The sequence below is a fragment of the Ciconia boyciana genome, chromosome 8, assembly GCF_034638445.1.
Source record: "Ciconia boyciana chromosome 8, ASM3463844v1, whole genome shotgun sequence".
In the NCBI taxonomy this organism is placed as follows: Eukaryota; Metazoa; Chordata; class Aves; order Ciconiiformes; family Ciconiidae; genus Ciconia; species Ciconia boyciana.
In genome coordinates, this window is record NC_132941.1 from 62,256,012 (window position 1) to 62,274,046 (window position 18,035).

General features: G+C 41.0%; 2 protein-coding genes across 2 annotated transcripts; one reads left to right on the forward strand and one right to left on the reverse strand.

Moving 5' to 3' along the window:
* Positions 1-613: 613 nt before the first annotated feature.
* CUZD1 (CUB and zona pellucida like domains 1) lies at positions 614-10,447 on the forward strand. The gene is made up of 9 exons (XM_072870808.1): positions 614-695; positions 2,660-2,795; positions 2,963-3,177; positions 4,305-4,455; positions 5,924-6,147; positions 7,014-7,186; positions 7,853-8,238; positions 8,576-8,844; positions 10,275-10,447. The coding sequence occupies exons 1-9, from the start codon at positions 614-616 to the stop codon at positions 10,445-10,447; spliced, it is 1,809 nt and encodes a 602-aa protein (XP_072726909.1).
* A 1,344-nt stretch (positions 10,448-11,791) lies between these two features.
* C8H10orf88 (chromosome 8 C10orf88 homolog) lies at positions 11,792-17,167 on the reverse strand. The gene is made up of 6 exons (XM_072871230.1): positions 16,887-17,167; positions 16,505-16,708; positions 15,403-15,475; positions 14,596-14,802; positions 13,370-13,836; positions 11,792-12,338 (listed from the first exon to the last, which is right to left on the reverse strand). Exons 1-6 carry the CDS (start codon positions 17,042-17,044, stop codon positions 12,110-12,112), a joined length of 1,338 nt encoding a protein of 445 aa, XP_072727331.1. The 5' UTR covers positions 17,045-17,167; the 3' UTR covers positions 11,792-12,109.
* Between the last annotated feature and the right edge of the window lie 868 nt (positions 17,168-18,035).

Below are 18,035 nucleotides of genomic sequence, written 5' to 3' on the forward strand. Positions count from 1 at the left end.
TTTGTAGCTTCTACTGTGGGACTAAGAAAGTTTTATCTGCAAAGTGGTTGCAGCGCAATCTTCTTCCTTTCAGTCTGTGACTAACATGAATCTGGCCTTGTTCATCCATGAATGTTTCAGCAATAGGAAATTATTATTCATGAGAGCTCTGTTACAATAGTTGCACTTTACAACCTGAGGAATCCTCAGCAAGGACAGGGAATGATTTGCCCAGTATAAGCTAAAGGGATAGGTGTCAAAATGAAGGCAGGAAAAACCAAGCTCCTGCTGACCAGTGCGAAGAGCAAACTGCTGAATGCGTCTCCCAAGGGAGTCTCTCAGTCCCTTCCAGAACATTCCTGCTCATGTCAACACACTCAAACAGACGATGAAATCAACTGAAAAATGTGCTTTGAACCCACGAGAGCTGATGAAAGCACAGTTAAACTTACTCCATGCAGTACACGTTAAAAAAATGGGCACAGCTGTTACTTTCTCATTTATATCTGTTAAAAAAGAAACAGTAACTGAGAGATTAAGCCCTCTGTCTGTGATACCATGTAATACAAGAGGATTATGAAATAGCAGGAGGTATAAAAGTTAGAAAAGCCCAACCTCCCCAGCTGCCATCAAAATGCAGGTGCTCAGGCAGTTCCTCCTCCTGCCTCTTGTAGCTGCTCTAGCTCTTGCTGAAGACAACTCAATACAATCCACGGGTATGGAAACCTAGTCTTTTCTTCATCTGTGAAATTTTATTAATTTTTGCACAATATGTATTTTATAGGCAACTGAAGGGAAAAATGTTAAACATATCTCTAAAAGTGCATCTTATTTTAATGTACTGCTGCACAATAGTAACACCTGAACGTGCCAGCAAGTGTTAAAAATGGTAAATAACAAAAAAAATTGCAATATATGACTCCCTATGGCAAATTTTTAACTTAAGAACTTGATTTTGAAGATATGTCACTCTGGAGTGGAAATTTGCATTTATAAATTAATACTGTATTAGAGTAACAGGAATAAAGTGACTTAATTGGGAAACGGTTGCCTTTTAAAAGAGATTTGTTCATTTTTCCTTTGGTTCAATCAGAAGCGATAGATAATCATTTGTTGCTCGATTTGAGATCACCATTCTGTGTTCAAATCAGCAATTAACCTCGTTAATGGTGGGTAGCTACTGTAGGATAATGAAGTATTGCTGCAGAGCTGCTCCAGTGGTGCCTGGCTACAGAAGAGTCCAGAGGGATGCAAAGGGAGGGTAGGGCAAAGCTGACCTTGTAATGCTCTTACAATTGGGAGGTTTCATATGTGACAAGAAAGGGCTCTCCTAAACCTTTCTTTTCCCTCTGGAGTTCATCAGAAAGCCTGACCTTTTTATCTAGGACTGCATACGCTATATAGGAAATTCTTCCTGCTGTTTTAGACCATTATTTTTAGATTAATATTAAAGTAGTAAGGAGATGTTATGCTCAAACTGGATTATAAACTTTTCCTAAAGTTTCCTATACCGCAACTACTTCGCAGCTTATTAACATTCATTAAGTGATGTTAGCGACGTCAGCCATTGTTGGTTTGTGTTTTTTCAAAGGAGAACCGAGTCAAAGTCCAGCTAGCCCCGCATCCTGAACCCAGTAACAGGCAACGGAGGATGCTCAGGCAAGAATACGGATACAAGCCTGCATAATACTTCCCCAGAATACTCTCCCAGTCACCAACAAACGTAGTTCAGGACTTCCGAAACAGAGAGGAAGGGCTACCTTTGTGTTTAATAGTTACTAAAGGCTTTTTAATTCATGGATTTGACCTGTTTTATGTTTTACTTTTACCATCCACATCACCCTGCAGCAAAGATCCATGTGCAAAGAACCAGTTCCTTTTGTTTGTTTCAAAACCACAACTTACTGGTTTCATTCCAGGCCACTGAGTTACTGTATTGGAAGATAATATCTCATATTAACCCTCTCCATCATTTTATAGACCTCTAGCACCTCTTTTCTCTCCTAGTTCTCCTCTTTCAGACCTGACATGCTTCAGTTCGTTTACTTATTCTTTGTCTGGAAGCTGTTATAAACTTTTGATCATCTTTGTTGCCATTCTCTGAAGTTTCTCCTCTTTAGCAGTACCCTTTTAGAGACGGAGGATCAGAATTGTATGCAGCAGTAAATATACAGTAATCCTACACATAGTCCTTTAGAAGCTCAAATCTGAAAAGTCTTTTTGATTCCCTGGGCATAGGTTCCCAAATGCTTTTAAGTAAAGGGCTGAACCTTAGAACTGGATTCAATGTTCTCTAGGAACTCAAGGTAGGGGGAAGACAGGACGCTTGAGGTGCTTGTGGTGACCAGCCTTGCCAAAGAGAGTTGCTGAGGTGTCCTGTATCCCTTGGCATTTCCAGTTTTGCCATTGGCTTCATCTGTGATATGTGTTGCCCTAACTCCCCTTTTCTCTACTACTAGGAAAATGAGGACTAAAAGTATTTTCTAATGTTCTTTTACTATTTGATCCTTTCATAAACTGCAGTAATATAAATTTAAAAAATAGTACAACATTTTGCATGTCTGTACCATGATGGACTGTCCCAGAGTTTTTTGCATAGTGGAGGATGAAACATTAATGCAAGAGAAAACTTGAGAGAGATCCTTGCAAGCTGGTTTTTGTTGTTGCTGTTCTTCAGCAGGTGTACCTCGCTGTGGTGCTTCACTTCAGGAGCTCAACAAAGCATTAAGGATTCAACTAAATGCGAATGCAAACTGCGTCTGGCAAATTCAGAGGAATGCAAATAAAAAAATTAGGCTCATTTTCTCCTCTTTTAAGTAAGTATTTCCTCCAGATGCTTTTGTACTCTTTCATTCCATTAGAATACAGCACAGAAAAATATTGCCTACAAATATTTCTCTGTATTGAATCTGTGTTGTGGACTCCAAAGAGCCTGCATATCTATCCGTGAGGTTAAGTAGTTCTCACTGTGTTTTTTAAATAGATTTGCTCCTTCTTCAAGCTGTGAAACAGAAAGTATTAAAGTATATGATGGTCCCTCAACTAACTCGCCTCTTCTTGGACAAGTATGTAACAACACTGATGCAGTTCCAGTACTTCAGTCGTCTTCAAACAGTTTAACTTTTCACATAACAACAAACTCCATGGCTTTCGCACGAAACTTCTTTGTCTTCTACTACTTCTTTTCACCAGAAACAAGTAAGTCAGAACTTAATGCAGCCATTAAATACCATTTGAATTGCACCATTAAAAGAAACTTTCCCATTAAGGGAAAGTTTCCCATTAAGGGAAAGTTTAGGACAGCAATTAGAGACTATTAACAGAATCTTTAATTAGCCTCACTCAGTTCTTCAGCCCTTAGAGAATAGCATGGGGGAAAATCAGCGGAAGGAAGGAGGCAGCAAAACAATAGTGCACTTGCTCGAGAGCCTAAAAAGTGCCATTTTACTCAGAAAAACAATTGCAAAGGCAGCATTATGGGACTCCACTTTTACTTACAGGCTTCTACTAAATTTGCTCAGTATTACAGCATTTACCCAGAAAGAGAATATGACCATCTAGTCCTGCCAAGTACATACAGGTCACTGAAGTCAGTAAGGGTTTTTATTCAACAAGCTCCTCACTTTTTTTTTCCTTAAAATGTAAGAATAGCTTGGACAAAATCAGTCTGAGCTTGTGACCAGTCCCTTTGCTCCTGCTGATCCAAGCGGCATGGTATTAAGCTCTTAAAAGTTTCAATTTTACAGAGCAGTTACCACATCCTAGTTTATGCTGCTCCAGTGTTTAACTTTGCTGCTGAAAAATTGTGCCCTATTTCTAATCTCCGTTTGTCTTTCTGAGGTTTCCAATGATGATTTTATTTTGCCTTTGTCTATCAAGTAAAATATCTCCCAAACTTGAAGATTTTGCACTTCCATATAGATCATGACCAAGGCCTCATAGATTTCTCTAATACAAAGTCTCTTGGGGCTTATTTTGGCTGGTATAGCATCTTCATTACCAGTTTTTCAAGATGGCACCTAATTTACCCAAAATGTAGTTATAACTAAATTGCTCACAGTATCAAGGCTAACTCCCCTGCAGCCATCTCAGATGGCATTACACTGTGCCTTGCAGATATACCATAGTGACAATAGACTTCATTTTGTAACATCCACCTGACCTGAAATTCTCTATAGAAGTTCTGTCTTTAGTACCTTTAATAATTTGCAAAAGAATGGAATCCTAAAGAAACAACCTTGCTAGTTACATAACTTTAGATCTTTAGTTTATTTTTTATGGCTCATTATATATACTGTTACCACTATATCTACTCTTCATTTCAGAAATTGAAAATTGTGGAGGACAATTAACTGGCCCCAATGGGACATTTACCACCCCCAACTACCCAGCATCTTACCCTGCATTTACATACTGCGTCTGGCACATACAAACAGCAAAAAACTCGAAGATAAACTTACAATTCCAGGATTTTTTGTGAGTAAATGTCCTAATGCTCTATTACTCTTTTTTCATTCTGTTTAAAGGCATTACTTTAAACACAGGAAGCAGAAGTGCTTTCAAACTTTTAGAACATCTATGCACTTTTAAAACGTGCTTTGCTGACTCTTACAATAAAGTAATTGCAACGTGTTCCACATCACTATACGTTACCCTATAGCTACTGCACTGCCAGTCAGTGATACGCAGAAAGCATTTCAGGTGACGAGCCATGAGGTGTAGGTCCATTTTAAGCTAGTCTGAATGGTCTGAATTTAAATCCATCAGTATAAATAAAGCTTTCGCTACATAAGCAACATGTTTAAAACCATCACATGCAGTGTAATCGCAATTTAGAACGGAGGGTCAAAAGAAGAATAAAGCAAATACTGCCCAAAGTATGTCTTCCTCAGTATTGCTGGCCGTTGGGCAGAGAAGATAGCGTAGCACTGGCTTAAGTACTTCCAAGTATAAATGCTAATAGATGCATTGGTATAACGAAACCATACTGGCATGGACTTTCCTGACCCATATTGCTCTTTAGCAGGGTTGGTCTCCCATATGTAGTGGGCTGGTAGCCCTTTTTTTGACTTTCCCTGCATCAGTTGACAGTGTGCATGGAGGAGAGTCTCAAGACCAAGGGAATTCAAGGGGCAGTATCTTCAAGAACATTTCTTGAGATATTCAGACTGCAGAATGCTGTATAAGAATTCAGTAGGGGATGCATAGGATTCTATAGGAAATCGTTACCTTGAGCACTACCCTCTGAGATTATGAGCTTTGCGCAGTGTGGTGTATGTTCTCGCCACTCCTGGCCAGGGTCCATCTGCTGATTCAGGAGCAGAGATGTTGTTCTGGAGGTATCCACCCACCACAGTACAGCTGGGGCTTTTCATCAAGGGCAGCAAGCACCGAGGTAAGCTCTCATGCAGACTGGTAAAAAGGGCAAGAGCCTTCCTCTGGTGACATACACAAGAGGTTTCAGAGAGCCGCATAAGTCAACCCTACTTTAAAAGCTCTTTATTTTAAGATACAGGTTTATATATATTATATAATATAAATTATATATCTATTAAAATATATAATTACATATAACTATATATATTATATATAAAAATATGTATTTGAAGGTGTGGTTATTTTTAGTAAATAAGTAGCAATCCATATATATGGCATCAGAGCTATAAAGACAGCTGATCCAGCTTCTGTTGAGAGCTATAGCAAAATGTTTGTTATTTCAATGGGAGCCGAATCACCCTTTTCTTAAGCATTTCTTGCTTTTGAGGGTTTTCCATGTTTTATTTGGTTTTAATAATGTCTGTTCATGTGTTCTTTTCTTCTCCATTCTTTTACTTCAGTTGACTGGAATTCATCAGACACGTTATCTGCACTGGATCCTTTATCCAGTATGAGCAATGTTCCCTATAGTCAGATTTCCCTGTAATTATTTTTTCTCTGTCTGCAGCCTGGAACTAGACCAAAACTGCCAATTTGACTTCACAGCAGTCTATGATGGCCTCACCACTAACACTGGCTTAATAGGAAAAGTATGTGGTCGTGCTCAGCCCACGTTTGAATCTTCTTCAAATGTCATGACAGTTGTGTTGTCTACGGACTACGCCAACTCCTACAGAGGATTTTCTGCTCAGTATACCAGTGCTCCGCTGCCAGGTCCTGTGGAGCCCGACAGTAAGTACACTTGCTACATGAATAGGAATAGGATTTCTTATTCTCACATATGGTTCTTCTCTTCCCCTATAAATATCGAAAAGAACTGATGGTTGGTACTGAGGATTTCAGCCTTTTTCTCGGTAGTCATTAACCCTCTTTACATACAAAAATGCCACATTAGTCTCACCTACACAGCATAAGTTACTACCTGACCCATCTGCGAAAGAAAGCCTGTTCTTTCACTTTTTGGTCCTTTTTCTAGCCAGCACCACTGAAAGTCTGGGTTTTTCCTTCTTTTGGAGAAAGCAGGCATTGTTACTGTCCTAGAGGTGTAAAGATAAACTTTTTTTGACTGGTCAGTTTAAATGTTTTTGTTCCCTGAGATACTCAGAAAAATGGTCTGCCCTGGTTAGTCAAACAGGGTTTAGGTGTGTTGTAATTTCCTTTCTCCCAGAGCTGGACCATTGTCTTTATTCGTTCCATATGTTTGCCTGCCCATCTTCTCATTAACCGAGGTGGAAAAGGAGTCTCTAAAGCCTCACTGTGTGCCATAAATAAATTTCCTCACCCACCATTCTGCACTAGCACTTTGATTCCTTTTCCCTTTCATAAAGGCTGCAATTTGTTCTGTGTTATTGGGTTTAAAAATCAAACTTTCAGCATGAGTTTTACATGGTTTTGCTTATCCAACATTTTTGAAGTCGAACATGAAATTTTGTTCTGACTTCTGCATGACCTCAAACGCGCATGAGCCGTTTCAGACTGACAAATCAAGAACCATGCAACAGGTTCAAGGATCTAGACCAACTGAGAAATGACCGCAGCACAGTTTGTGGTAACGTTTTTTGTTCTGTGTTTTTTTCTAATTTCTCTTTCAATGGCAGTGTTCCTTACATGCTCTTCAGTTAGCATGAAAATTGTTCTGAGCAAGTCTTACCTGGCCTCCCTTGGTTATAATGAAACTCGCCTACAGCTGAATGATCCATCTTGCAGTCCGGTTATAACAAACTCGGTGATCTTTTCCTTCCCATTAGCCAGCTGTGGAACAATGAAAAAGGTAAAGGGGGAAAAAAGTTATGTAAAGCTAACAATAGCTTATGAATGACAAGAGCTTGTAAAAGCAGTTTATGAATAGCATGTGAATAAGCTAAGATTTACTTTCACTCAGCGCATCCAATTGCGTGTTTCCAGTCTTGAAGTAGAAAGAACATTTCTCCTCTTTAAGAAGCCAATGATCAGTGAGCCCTTGAAAGGAAGTCCAGGAGAATCCACACAAATTAACCCCAAACGTTTCATTCCCTCTCCAACCCAGGTTGTCAGAAGTAGCACAGCATTAGGTGTGTAACTTAGACATTCCCTGCGAGTGATACAGCTGGCACTTATGCTGGAGACACAAGAAAAGGGGAAAAACCCTAAGATATGAAGGTTCCCAAGAGCTAGTTCATAGCATTGTTCTGATAAGGGTGACTGAAGCGTAGCTTCAGTACTTTCCACACTCTGTGCGGTATTCCTTAACCTTCTTGCTGCATGGGTTGGTTCAGTGTTTTGAAAAAACAGGAGGAGGGTTGATAATGTTTTTTTGGTTGCAACCTGTTTCACATTTCAAAGGTATCTTGAGCCTCTGATAAGTATAGCTGGGCGGCTTCATAACTTTAGTACAATTGCTTTCAAGTGCACTGCTCATATAATCACAACTCAGCACTTCATATGATTCCCTTTACAGGAAGAAGGTCAGAGCATCACTTACACCAACATCATCTCTCTCTCTGCAACGGGCAACATTATCACCCGTCAAAAGAGCATACAGATTATTGCAAAATGCAAAATGGAAAACAATTCAACCTTAGAAGTCATTTACGTGACTAAAAATAATATAATCCAAAACGCAACCGCTGTGGGAAGATACAACGTTAGCATGTCATTCTATGACTCTGCTTCATTCTCCAAGCCCATACGTCAGTCCCCATATTATGTAGACTTGAACCAAACTCTTTTTGCTGAAGTCAGTCTTCACTCCACCGACCCAAATCTTTTGGTGTTTGTCGATACCTGTATAGCATCTCCACAACCTGATTTTGGATCGCTAACATATGACTTAATCAGAAGTGGGTAAGACTCTAAACTATTTTATGACTGTCTCCTAGTATGTGAGGAAATATGACCTAAATGTCAGCCATAGTTCTTTTATTTTTGTCTCTCTTCCACTTATCTGCTTTAGTAGACTGTGGTTGGAAGCTAAATTTCATAGAAATTTAAAGGCATTACATAAACAGAGCTAGGAAAAGCAAGCACTACATTGCACCGGGGAAAGGAAAAAAACCCACATCATTGTACGCCCACATGTAAAAATAATGCCCTAGTTAAATGCTGTGGTTAGTCAATAGTAGTTAGCAAGAGTGATTATTTTATGTGGACTACTTCAACAGATCTGTAAATTCTGTTGCAGCTGCAAAAAAGATGACACCGTGGTAACCTACCCACCACTCAAACACTATGGAAGATTCAAATTTAATGCCTTCAGGTTCCTGCGGAGCTTTCCATCAGTTTATCTCCAGTGTGATATTTTAATTTGTGACAGCAACAATACAAACTCTCGCTGTACCGAAGGCTGTATCTCCAGGCAAAAGAGAGCTATTTCTTCGTACACATGGAAAACTAATACCGTAGTAGGTCCCATCCGCCTGAAAAGAGATCTCAGGTCTGCTGATCACTTAGGTAAGAGGAGTACGTAAATCAAGAACCTGGTTAAGCTCTTCCTCAGTGTAAATCCATTACCTTCATTCCACTAATGAAATAAGTGAGGTACACGAGTACTGAGCTAACGTGGCATCAGAGCAACAGGTTCAACAGAAGTTGGTGTTTTGTGAGATCACAGACGCCAACAGACTGACGGCCTTTTGGATTAAGGCGTGTTCTTTGAAGTAGAAAAAGAAGCACTCGCTCCTAGTAACAAAAGTAGTGTATGCAGGATCTGACTATGTATTCAGGAAAAGTTACGAATGGCAAGAGATTTCAGATTTTCAAATGTGACATTTTTTGATGAAGCATACCATACATAGGGACCAAGCCACAGACTACTTAAAAAACACATTCCAAAGTGTAGTCAAGCTTCGTTATAACCTGTCTATCTTCTAACAGTCCACTCAATTTCACTCAGTTTTATTTGTTGGTACTACAGAAAAGCTATGCCAGATGATAAACATAGATGTATGTATTGCCTATTAGAACATAAATATGGAGAGAACAGACACCGGAGCAGAAATCAAAAGCACCATGCTTTTAACTTCGAGCTGCAAAGCTATTTATAAGACAACTAAGCTTTAGTGCCCCCATCTGACATACTCTTTAGCACAATTTGCAGTCTGCTCTACAGTGGTCCAGATGAGTACTGAGCGCTAATGCAGAACAGACTGCAAAATATGGAAAAGCTATTTTAAAGGGCTTGTATTGTAACTCCCACTACACCCTTTGTTCCCACTTTTATTGAGTGCAAAGCTTCACCCAAGAAAAGCATGTTGTGCCACACGCTTTCAGGTGTCAGATCTAAGAAGTATTTAGCATTAATCATGCTCTTAATACTAGTAAACATTTTCTTCCCTTTTTAAATAATTATTAACCTCTTTGAACTCTAGCAGCATTTTAAACATGTTCCCATTTATTTCAATAGGGAAAGATTTGGCATCCATATGCTAGAAACTGGACACATCCGTAATGTGAAAGGGATTCAAGTGCAAATAGATCCCACTCAAAGTGTCATAAAACAGATTAATTCTCATATTATCCTGCACGATTTACAGAAAAATAGTGAGTTTTACACCAAGGACCAGCTAGTAAACCATTAGAAGGGACAGGGTTAGAACTGGAACACCTAGTTTCTTTTTTGCCCAGCTTTGCATCAGCAATATGGCTAAAGGTAATGACAGCACTTGGCTGCAGCGATACCAAAGAATTTGTTAACATTGTGATGCTCTTCTGCACAATTGTGTTATTACCAATTTTTACAACTCTTCCGTACTACGGATTCAGAATTTGCAGTGGGTGTGGGTCAACTCCTCAGAACCAAAATACATGAAAAAATGCGTATTTAATTTTAACTGAAGTGACGTGGAATTCAAAACTTCCCACCTTCTTTTTTCTCTACACAGAATCCCTCACTAAAGTAGATGCTGAAGGAACCCAGAGCCTACAACAATACAGCTTCTACACTCTTTCATTTGTGGTCCTGCTTTCAAATATTATCCTTGTGGTAGGTGTGATACTAAAATATCACAAACGCCAAACAGGATATGGCTACCAAAAAATCCAGAGCTCATATTAACAATGTCAGCATATTTTGAATTTGTGTCAACTTCTATTCAGATTTGTCATCCAAAGAGGGGAGAGGGAAAATACCCAGACCGAAAAAATAAAAAAAAAAATTAAATAAACTAACAGCCTTGACATACAACAATGCTTGGAAACATATTTCAACTTTTTTTTGTAATTAAAAAAAACTCTCGACCTAGCACTGTATCTTAAATCACTGAGTTGAAAAAGAATACAAGTGTCTACCTCAGGGTTTCTTAGAAAGCATCTAAAAACTAACTTTACAGGTGTAAAGTACAAGATAATTTAGGTCCTTCTTCAAAAAAAAATTATCTTTTTATCTTTTCAAATAACTTTGAAACTGCACCTGGCATGAGTTAAGCTGAGGGACAACTGTGAGATGTCTGTTCAAAGCAAATTATCCTCTCCAAAATCTACTCCTGTGGGTTGCTATCATCAAGATCTGACAGTCTCCAAAAAACATCAGTTTTCCTGAAGAAGAAAATATTAGGTAGACTAGATAAAGATACTGGATTGTACGTGCCTATGCTGCTTGTTCAGTCAACACTTGCTTCCCCATCAATAGCTTTTGCTCAGTGCATTTTAAAACACCGAATACAACCAGTGTCTCCACACCCAACTTAAGAGTTTACCATGAAGTCCCCATACAGTCCCAGTTAAATGGTGCACCCCAGAATTCAAAGAGCAATAAACAGAATGAAGTATGAAGCTTGACCTTCCCCAAAAGAGGAACTTCGAGTCACAGTTCTACCTCCCCAAAAGACAGCAGAACTGATCCCAACAGGTTAAAGTAAATATGATGCAATAAGGCTACTTCTCTGGCCTAAGGTCGGTGAAACACAGCAGCTCCTACCCCAGCATGTTCTGTCTGGCAACGAGGTCCCCTTGAGAGGAACCACAAATGAAGTACTTACATTTCTTAGGATAATCAAACATGGATAAATACAACTCTGCTACGTATACATTCGTTTCAGCTGTTCCTGCATTGCTCAATTAATATAGGAGGGGAAATGACATTTATAATGACAGTCTTGTTTTAGATATCACTTAAGGAGCCTAGATTCCTAACTTAGGTGCCTGTACAGCCAGCAAGGCTTTCAAAGAACCCAGGCTGGGGTTCAAGTTAGCCTGTCTCTCTAAACCCGACTCCTTAAACAGTCCACGTTAAGCAACGCCAGTACCACCCTTCCTCTTACAGATGGAGCAATAAACATCTTCAACAGGATTGCCATTAAAATAAACCAAAAGCACAAAGAAACTGCATTTTGTTCTACTGGTAATACGTTACACATCAAAAATCAAGACAACAAAGAAGTCAACTGATCACATGTAGGTAAAAAGATAAGCTGTAACTCAGTTTATTTAGAGTACTTCTCCATTGTTCAAACTGAAACTGGGAAACTGTGTTTCATATGGCTTTTAGCAATGCTCTTTAAATAAATAAGCCGCAAAGGGCATACAAAATTCTTATATTTAGCAAAACACACACATCCTTAAGATCTTTCATAAAACTGTGTACAATACTGGATAGAATTACAGTAACAAAATGCAAGTCAACAACACTGAGGTTCTTTACAGTTATAACTCCATAAATACTAAGCTTTGTAAAGTGTAATTGCCCTTACTTACATTGAAGCCCTCTATCTATATACATCTACCTCTCTCCATTAGAGAGCCCCTCATTAGAACCATAGTGCGCTTGTGAAATTTTGTTTGGCTTTGAGTTCTGAACCAAGTCCATCAAGAGAACCATTTTATTATCTATATGTGTCTGAAGAGCCTGGATTTGGCGATCAATATAGTCCATTAGTTTTCTCTCCATCAGATCCATATTTTTTGAGATCATCTTTTCCAAGTAGGAGCAAATAGGCTGTTGTTCTACTCTGTGAAAAAAGCAAATTAAGAAATAGGTTATACTTATTCTTATATGACAAGGGGCATGACAGACATCTGGGCACTTGAACTTCTTTTCAATATAAAATGTCATTTATTAGACAATAAAATTTGGATGGTATTAGTTTTTAGCACAAGTAAAATACCTTGCCTGCCTGCCACGTTTTAAATCTCAGAATTTTTTTATAAACATGCTAGGGTATGCAGTCATCTTCTTTGAACCTTATTTTTTCAAAGGCTCAATTACGCATTAGACAGCTTAGTTATGTATAACAAAAGCCACACAACTCAACAGTATACACAGAGCTCAAATTCTCTCAGTATGGCAGGCTTTATTCTTCTCAGCTGAAGTGTTTCAAGAGTTATACAAACTATGTAATTCTTTATTTTTGCATCTGCATTCTTTAAAAATACTGCACTTCCCCAGGAGCTGGAGATATTCAGGCTCTATTAGAACTGGGATTCCTACGCTACAGTCCTACATCTCACCATTTCCACTGTTGTTTCTTAGGTATCGAAGTAAGTGCCCTACTACTGTGAAGTTTGCACTGTAAATGCCAACAAATGAGGAGAGACAGGAAAGATCAGTGGGATGAGATACACCAAGTACAGCAGAAAGATCGTGGCACACAGTGCGAAAAAAGGAAGAGATAAGAATTTAGGAGGTAGAAGTAGTCAAAATGAGAATGTAATAACAGACAAGAAAGACAAACTAAATGTATATGAAACTGCAGAAAGACCATACTTTTTTTGAAATCATAAAAGGTGAAACGGAGGCAAAAGACACAGTTTAGTAAGAACAGGTGATGTGATTTCTCCTGAAAAAACTCCTATATTCAAGCAGCTCATCTGAAAAATTAATTGTAATCATGTTCGTTGCCACACAGCCTTCAAAGCCACATATTTTAAGATTCACTATTGCTGTTGAGAATAAAATGCTTACGTTATGTTTTCTATTTTTTTACACTTGTCAGTAAATAGTCAAACTACTCCTTTAGTAAGCATACCAAATTTAACTTACCCAACACACTGAATGCCTTCCTCTTTAGTCACTGCATTTTTACCAAAATGCTTATCGCCATCTTTTAGCCGAAGATGATTTACCTGACTGCATAAGTTTTGAAGAAAAGGAAGGAGCACCTGTGGATTAGCTACACTTGTGGTTTCGCTCACTTGTTCCTGCATATGCAAAGATCCCACGACTTTAAAATCATTTCTGAGGTCAACTCTATTTTGCTGAGTAGTAAGTCTTTTAGAATGAGAAGTATTCCCTCTTTCAGGTGCCTGCATGTTCAGATCACGACTTATTAAGTCTTCACATACTGTTTCACTTGTTAAATGATTTTTAACAGGCAAAGGTTCACTGGCTGATTGATCTAGTGATGTCTGAATAGCTGCACTGCGCAATCCATCTATTGCACGGTCGCCTCCAAAGTCTGAATTTTTCCCAAAGATCCAATTAAGTTTGTCTCCAAGGGGTAAACTGTTCTGATGGGAAGAAAAACAATACGATTAATATTTAACCGTTAAAATATACTGGAAATTACACAATAATAGCAATAGATACTTTATTACTCAGCATTCTACTAGTGGGATGTAAAGATTTTAAAAGTAGTTCTGAATTATATTCTCAGGGAAAAGCACAGGAAAAGACTTTTCCCTGCACATTATCTTGTCAGTCTCTAAGTAACAAAACAGTTTTACTGACTTCATTTTTACCATGCTGTGTCCCCAAGACTGAACATTATTCACATCAGATGGATTCAGGATTCTATTGAAATAGCCTACTTTGCAGGATTAGGATCTAAATCAAATAAATGCTGTGAAAGAGCACGTTCCCTTTAGTCGAGGGTGACATGCTTTTAATAACAATAAAGGAGACAAACCAGCCCATCTACCTACACCCCAAACATTACAGGGAACATGCCCACCATACTTGACAAGCAATGACAAAGGAAACGAACAAAAGGAGAGTAGGGTGGCAGTGAAGTTTAAACTGATGATACGGAGTTCTTAACTCTGGACTTGGTGTATGCACAGCGATTCCTTGAGTGCACAATCTTTATTCACTGCACTCCTTATTTAAGGGTGGCAATAACTAAACCAGATTTAAAACAGCAGCAAGTTTGGGTTTAAAAAAAAAAAAAATCTCTTCCACCAAATCAGTTTAGAACACGCTTAACTGTTACAGAAGGTAAGGTCACAGATCACTACTAGTTATGCTTACAGAAAAGCACAGTGACTTACTTTCTGCTGACATCGGACCATGTCCATGAGTTGCTGAGCACCTGGAGACAACTTAGATCCCATAGATTCCATTATAGTTTGCACTCTGTCTAGATCTATGCTTGAGCCTAGTGAAGGAACATCAGTTGCTAGTTTTGCAGACACTGTTTTCACTTCTACAGTTATTTTACTGATGAGTACTCTCTGTTTCTCACCAATGGAGAGCAGCTATTGCAAGAAGGAAAAAAAAAATTTTTGGTTAGAAAAAATAGTTTCACGTTTTCTTTGTATGTATGGGACAATGCATTATTCTTTAAGTCTTGGGAAAAACAAAGCTGAACTCTTTTCCGGGAAATTTAAGTTGATTTCTCCTTACTATCACTCTTCAGAAAATTCTGACTGGAGCAGAGGTGCCTGCATGACCCAAAGATAAATCAGGCCTAGATCTTCTAAGCACTTAAAAAGCAGTGGCCGTATAGGTTTTCATAAGGTTATTTAACCACATCAAAGTTAACAGTTCTAATTATGTAGCAACTGTTTATTATTTGCAGTTTATCTCGTTTATGAAGTTTTTTTTCTCTCTAAGAGGTTATCTTTCTCATATAAAGTCTTCATAAAAAGAAAACTGGGATACAGATTTAAAAGGAGAACTCTGCTATCAAGACAAAGTACCACCTAACAGATTAAGTGATTATATGAAGTGATGAAATGCATATATGAAGTGATGAAATGCATAATAACAATAAATTGACTAAGAGCAATGCAATTTAGTCAGTTAAGTGATTAAAAATACAAAGAAAAATAAAACAATTCTGTTCAACTCCCTACCTTAATTCTACAGGAAGTTGCAGGGCATTCGAACTTAAGGTACTTTTTATATAAAGTAACCTTTTCAGTTTCACTAGAAAAATAAAATAAACGAGCTGTGACATCACTACATAAAGTACTTTTTTCTTTAGTAGAAATACACTGTATCAGTAAACAGGTAAGAAACAAGACTGACTGGAACATATTTCTAATGTGGTATAGCAGTTTTAACACGTATATTCAACTTGTATTGAATCTTATCGGATACGTATGTAAAAAAGGATTTGTATGTGTACGTACATTATCGACTAGAGAAGCTTTTGAGGTTCAGTACGTTATTCACACATCTTCGCTGAGGCTCTGAGTCGGCTGTTTTTATTTACCTAATTAAGCAGCAGATGTGCCATGTAATGACTTAAAAACAAAAGAGAAGACATTGCTGTAATTCCCCTGGCAAAGCACAGAAGGAAGTATTGAAGGGGAAAACAAATCCTTCTTTTTTTATTTTCTCTCTTGTTCTTAAAGTGTGAGATGACTGTGTAACAAAGAGACAAGAGATCTTTTGGTAAAGATCAGCTAAAAGAGATTTGCTGAAGAGACAAGCAGATCTGTTGTCCAGAAAGATTAAACAATACAGAAGAGTTGCACCTGTCCTAACTCCTTCTGTAGTCTTCCACAACAGAATTTCAGAGTAGCACTTTATAACTCACTGACTTAAACGTTTCACTAATCACAAAAGAACAAAAAGGTAACTAGCAGAACTGCAGCCTTATATCTTTATTAAAGAGCCAGCATTTGTGCAAGCCACCAGTAACTACGAGCACATCGAGGTTATCCCAGGCGACTGCGGTGCCTATGCCCGTTCACCAGTTTTGCACAGACCTTCAAGAAAGACCAAACTGGGTGGCTTTCGTGGTGCAGTCATCAGGTCTTTACCAGTAGGAGCACTTTACAGATACACAGACAAAGAACGATGTCGCCAGTAAGAGAAGGGCCAGACGGCGTTGTGGACCCAGGAGCAAACCCTCCCGCCCCCCCGACACCCGCCACGAGGCGACGTCCGCCTCCCGCTCCAGGCAGCCCCCGGTGCCCGCGAGGGCCGCGGCCAAAGGCCGCCACTCACCCCGGGGGCCGGGCGGCGCCCAGGCTCTCGCCCCGGCCGGTCCCGCAGTACTCCTCGCCGACATACACCTCCATGTTCCGGGCCTCGCTCAGGATGCCGACGGAGACCATCTCCCCGGCGCCAGCAGGCCGGCACTCCAGGTGCAGCACGCAGGGCGCCTCGCTCCCGCCGCCCGCCCGCCTCTCCACGACGACGGCCTCGGTGCTGCGGGGGGAAGCGCCACGGCCGCGTTGCCCCGCCAGGCCCGCTCCCGCCCCGCCGCCCGCCCTCCCGCCCAGGCCCAGCCCGGCACCCCCTCACGCCGCCCGCTTGGCCGCAGCCGCCTGAGGAGAGCTAGCGGGGCGGGGCAGGGCGACGCGGTCCCCTCCGCCGTCGCCCTCACCTGGCCTCGCCACCGCCCGCGCCCCGCCGCAGGCAGACCGCCCGGGCCAGGCCGTCCGGCGGCACGCAGGGCCAGGAGCACCCCGCCGCCACACAGCACGGCTCCCGCGGGCCGCCGGACGGGCCGGCCGCCTCCTCCGCCGCGCAGCCGCTCGCCATGGCGAGGCCGCGGCCGGAACCGCGCAGCGACTGAGGCGGCACCGCCAACCGTCACCGACCGCCGCCGGGCGCAAGGCGCCTGCGGAAGGCGGCGGGGCGGGGGCTCCGCGCATGCGCGGGTGGGGCGGCGCCCCGTGGGGTGGCGGGAGTCCCTCCTGAGGTAGCGCCCGCAGCCCGGGCCCGCGGCGGCGGCGGGCCCTGGGGCCGCTAGCGGGAGGGGCCGTGCCCGGAGCCTGCCTTCCGGGAGCAGCGGGCTCTGCCCAAGCTCGGCCCTCGGGGGTGGCGGCGGGTGCGGGCTGAGGAGAGCCCCTCGCCCACCCCCCGTCCCGGCTCCCGCCCTCCCACGGGGAGCAAAGGCTGACACAGAGGGGAGCGGCGAGTCGTGGGCGGGCTCGTCGCTGCGCGCCACCCGTTTGAAATAACACCCACAGTGTGGGCAAATGCCAGCATTAGTCCTTTTTCTAATGAAAGAAAGCTATCTCGGAGAGATAGAAAAGCCTTAAAAGCATGTCGGTGCTACGGCACTTGACAAAATAGCAAAATTTGGAGCAACGGAATTCTCTTCCGAGCTGCATGCTAATACTGTACTGCGTAAGAGAGGGACTATAAATAAAAGATGGGGTTCATTTAATTTTCAGTAGGATCCCAGCTTCTGGAGCCGGGGAAAGCTGCTCCTGACACTGCGGTAGAGACAGGAACCCCGGGAAGGCGGTTATCGAGTTCTTCCACTGGGTGCCCGGCTGAGGAACGTTAATTAGGCCGGTGAAAATAGGGAGATGGACTTGAACAGGCTTTGTACAAGCTAATATTACAAATGTAGGTGGCATGTGTGCTTTTCTTCACTGAAGCCATTGTTTTATGTGATTTACTAGCAATGGAAAAATGGATTTGCTCTGTTTAATTAATTAAAATTAATTAATGTAAATGTTTGGGCATAAAAACTGTGTTGTATCAGTCTCCTTTTTGAGTTTCTAAATGTGCTTGATACTTC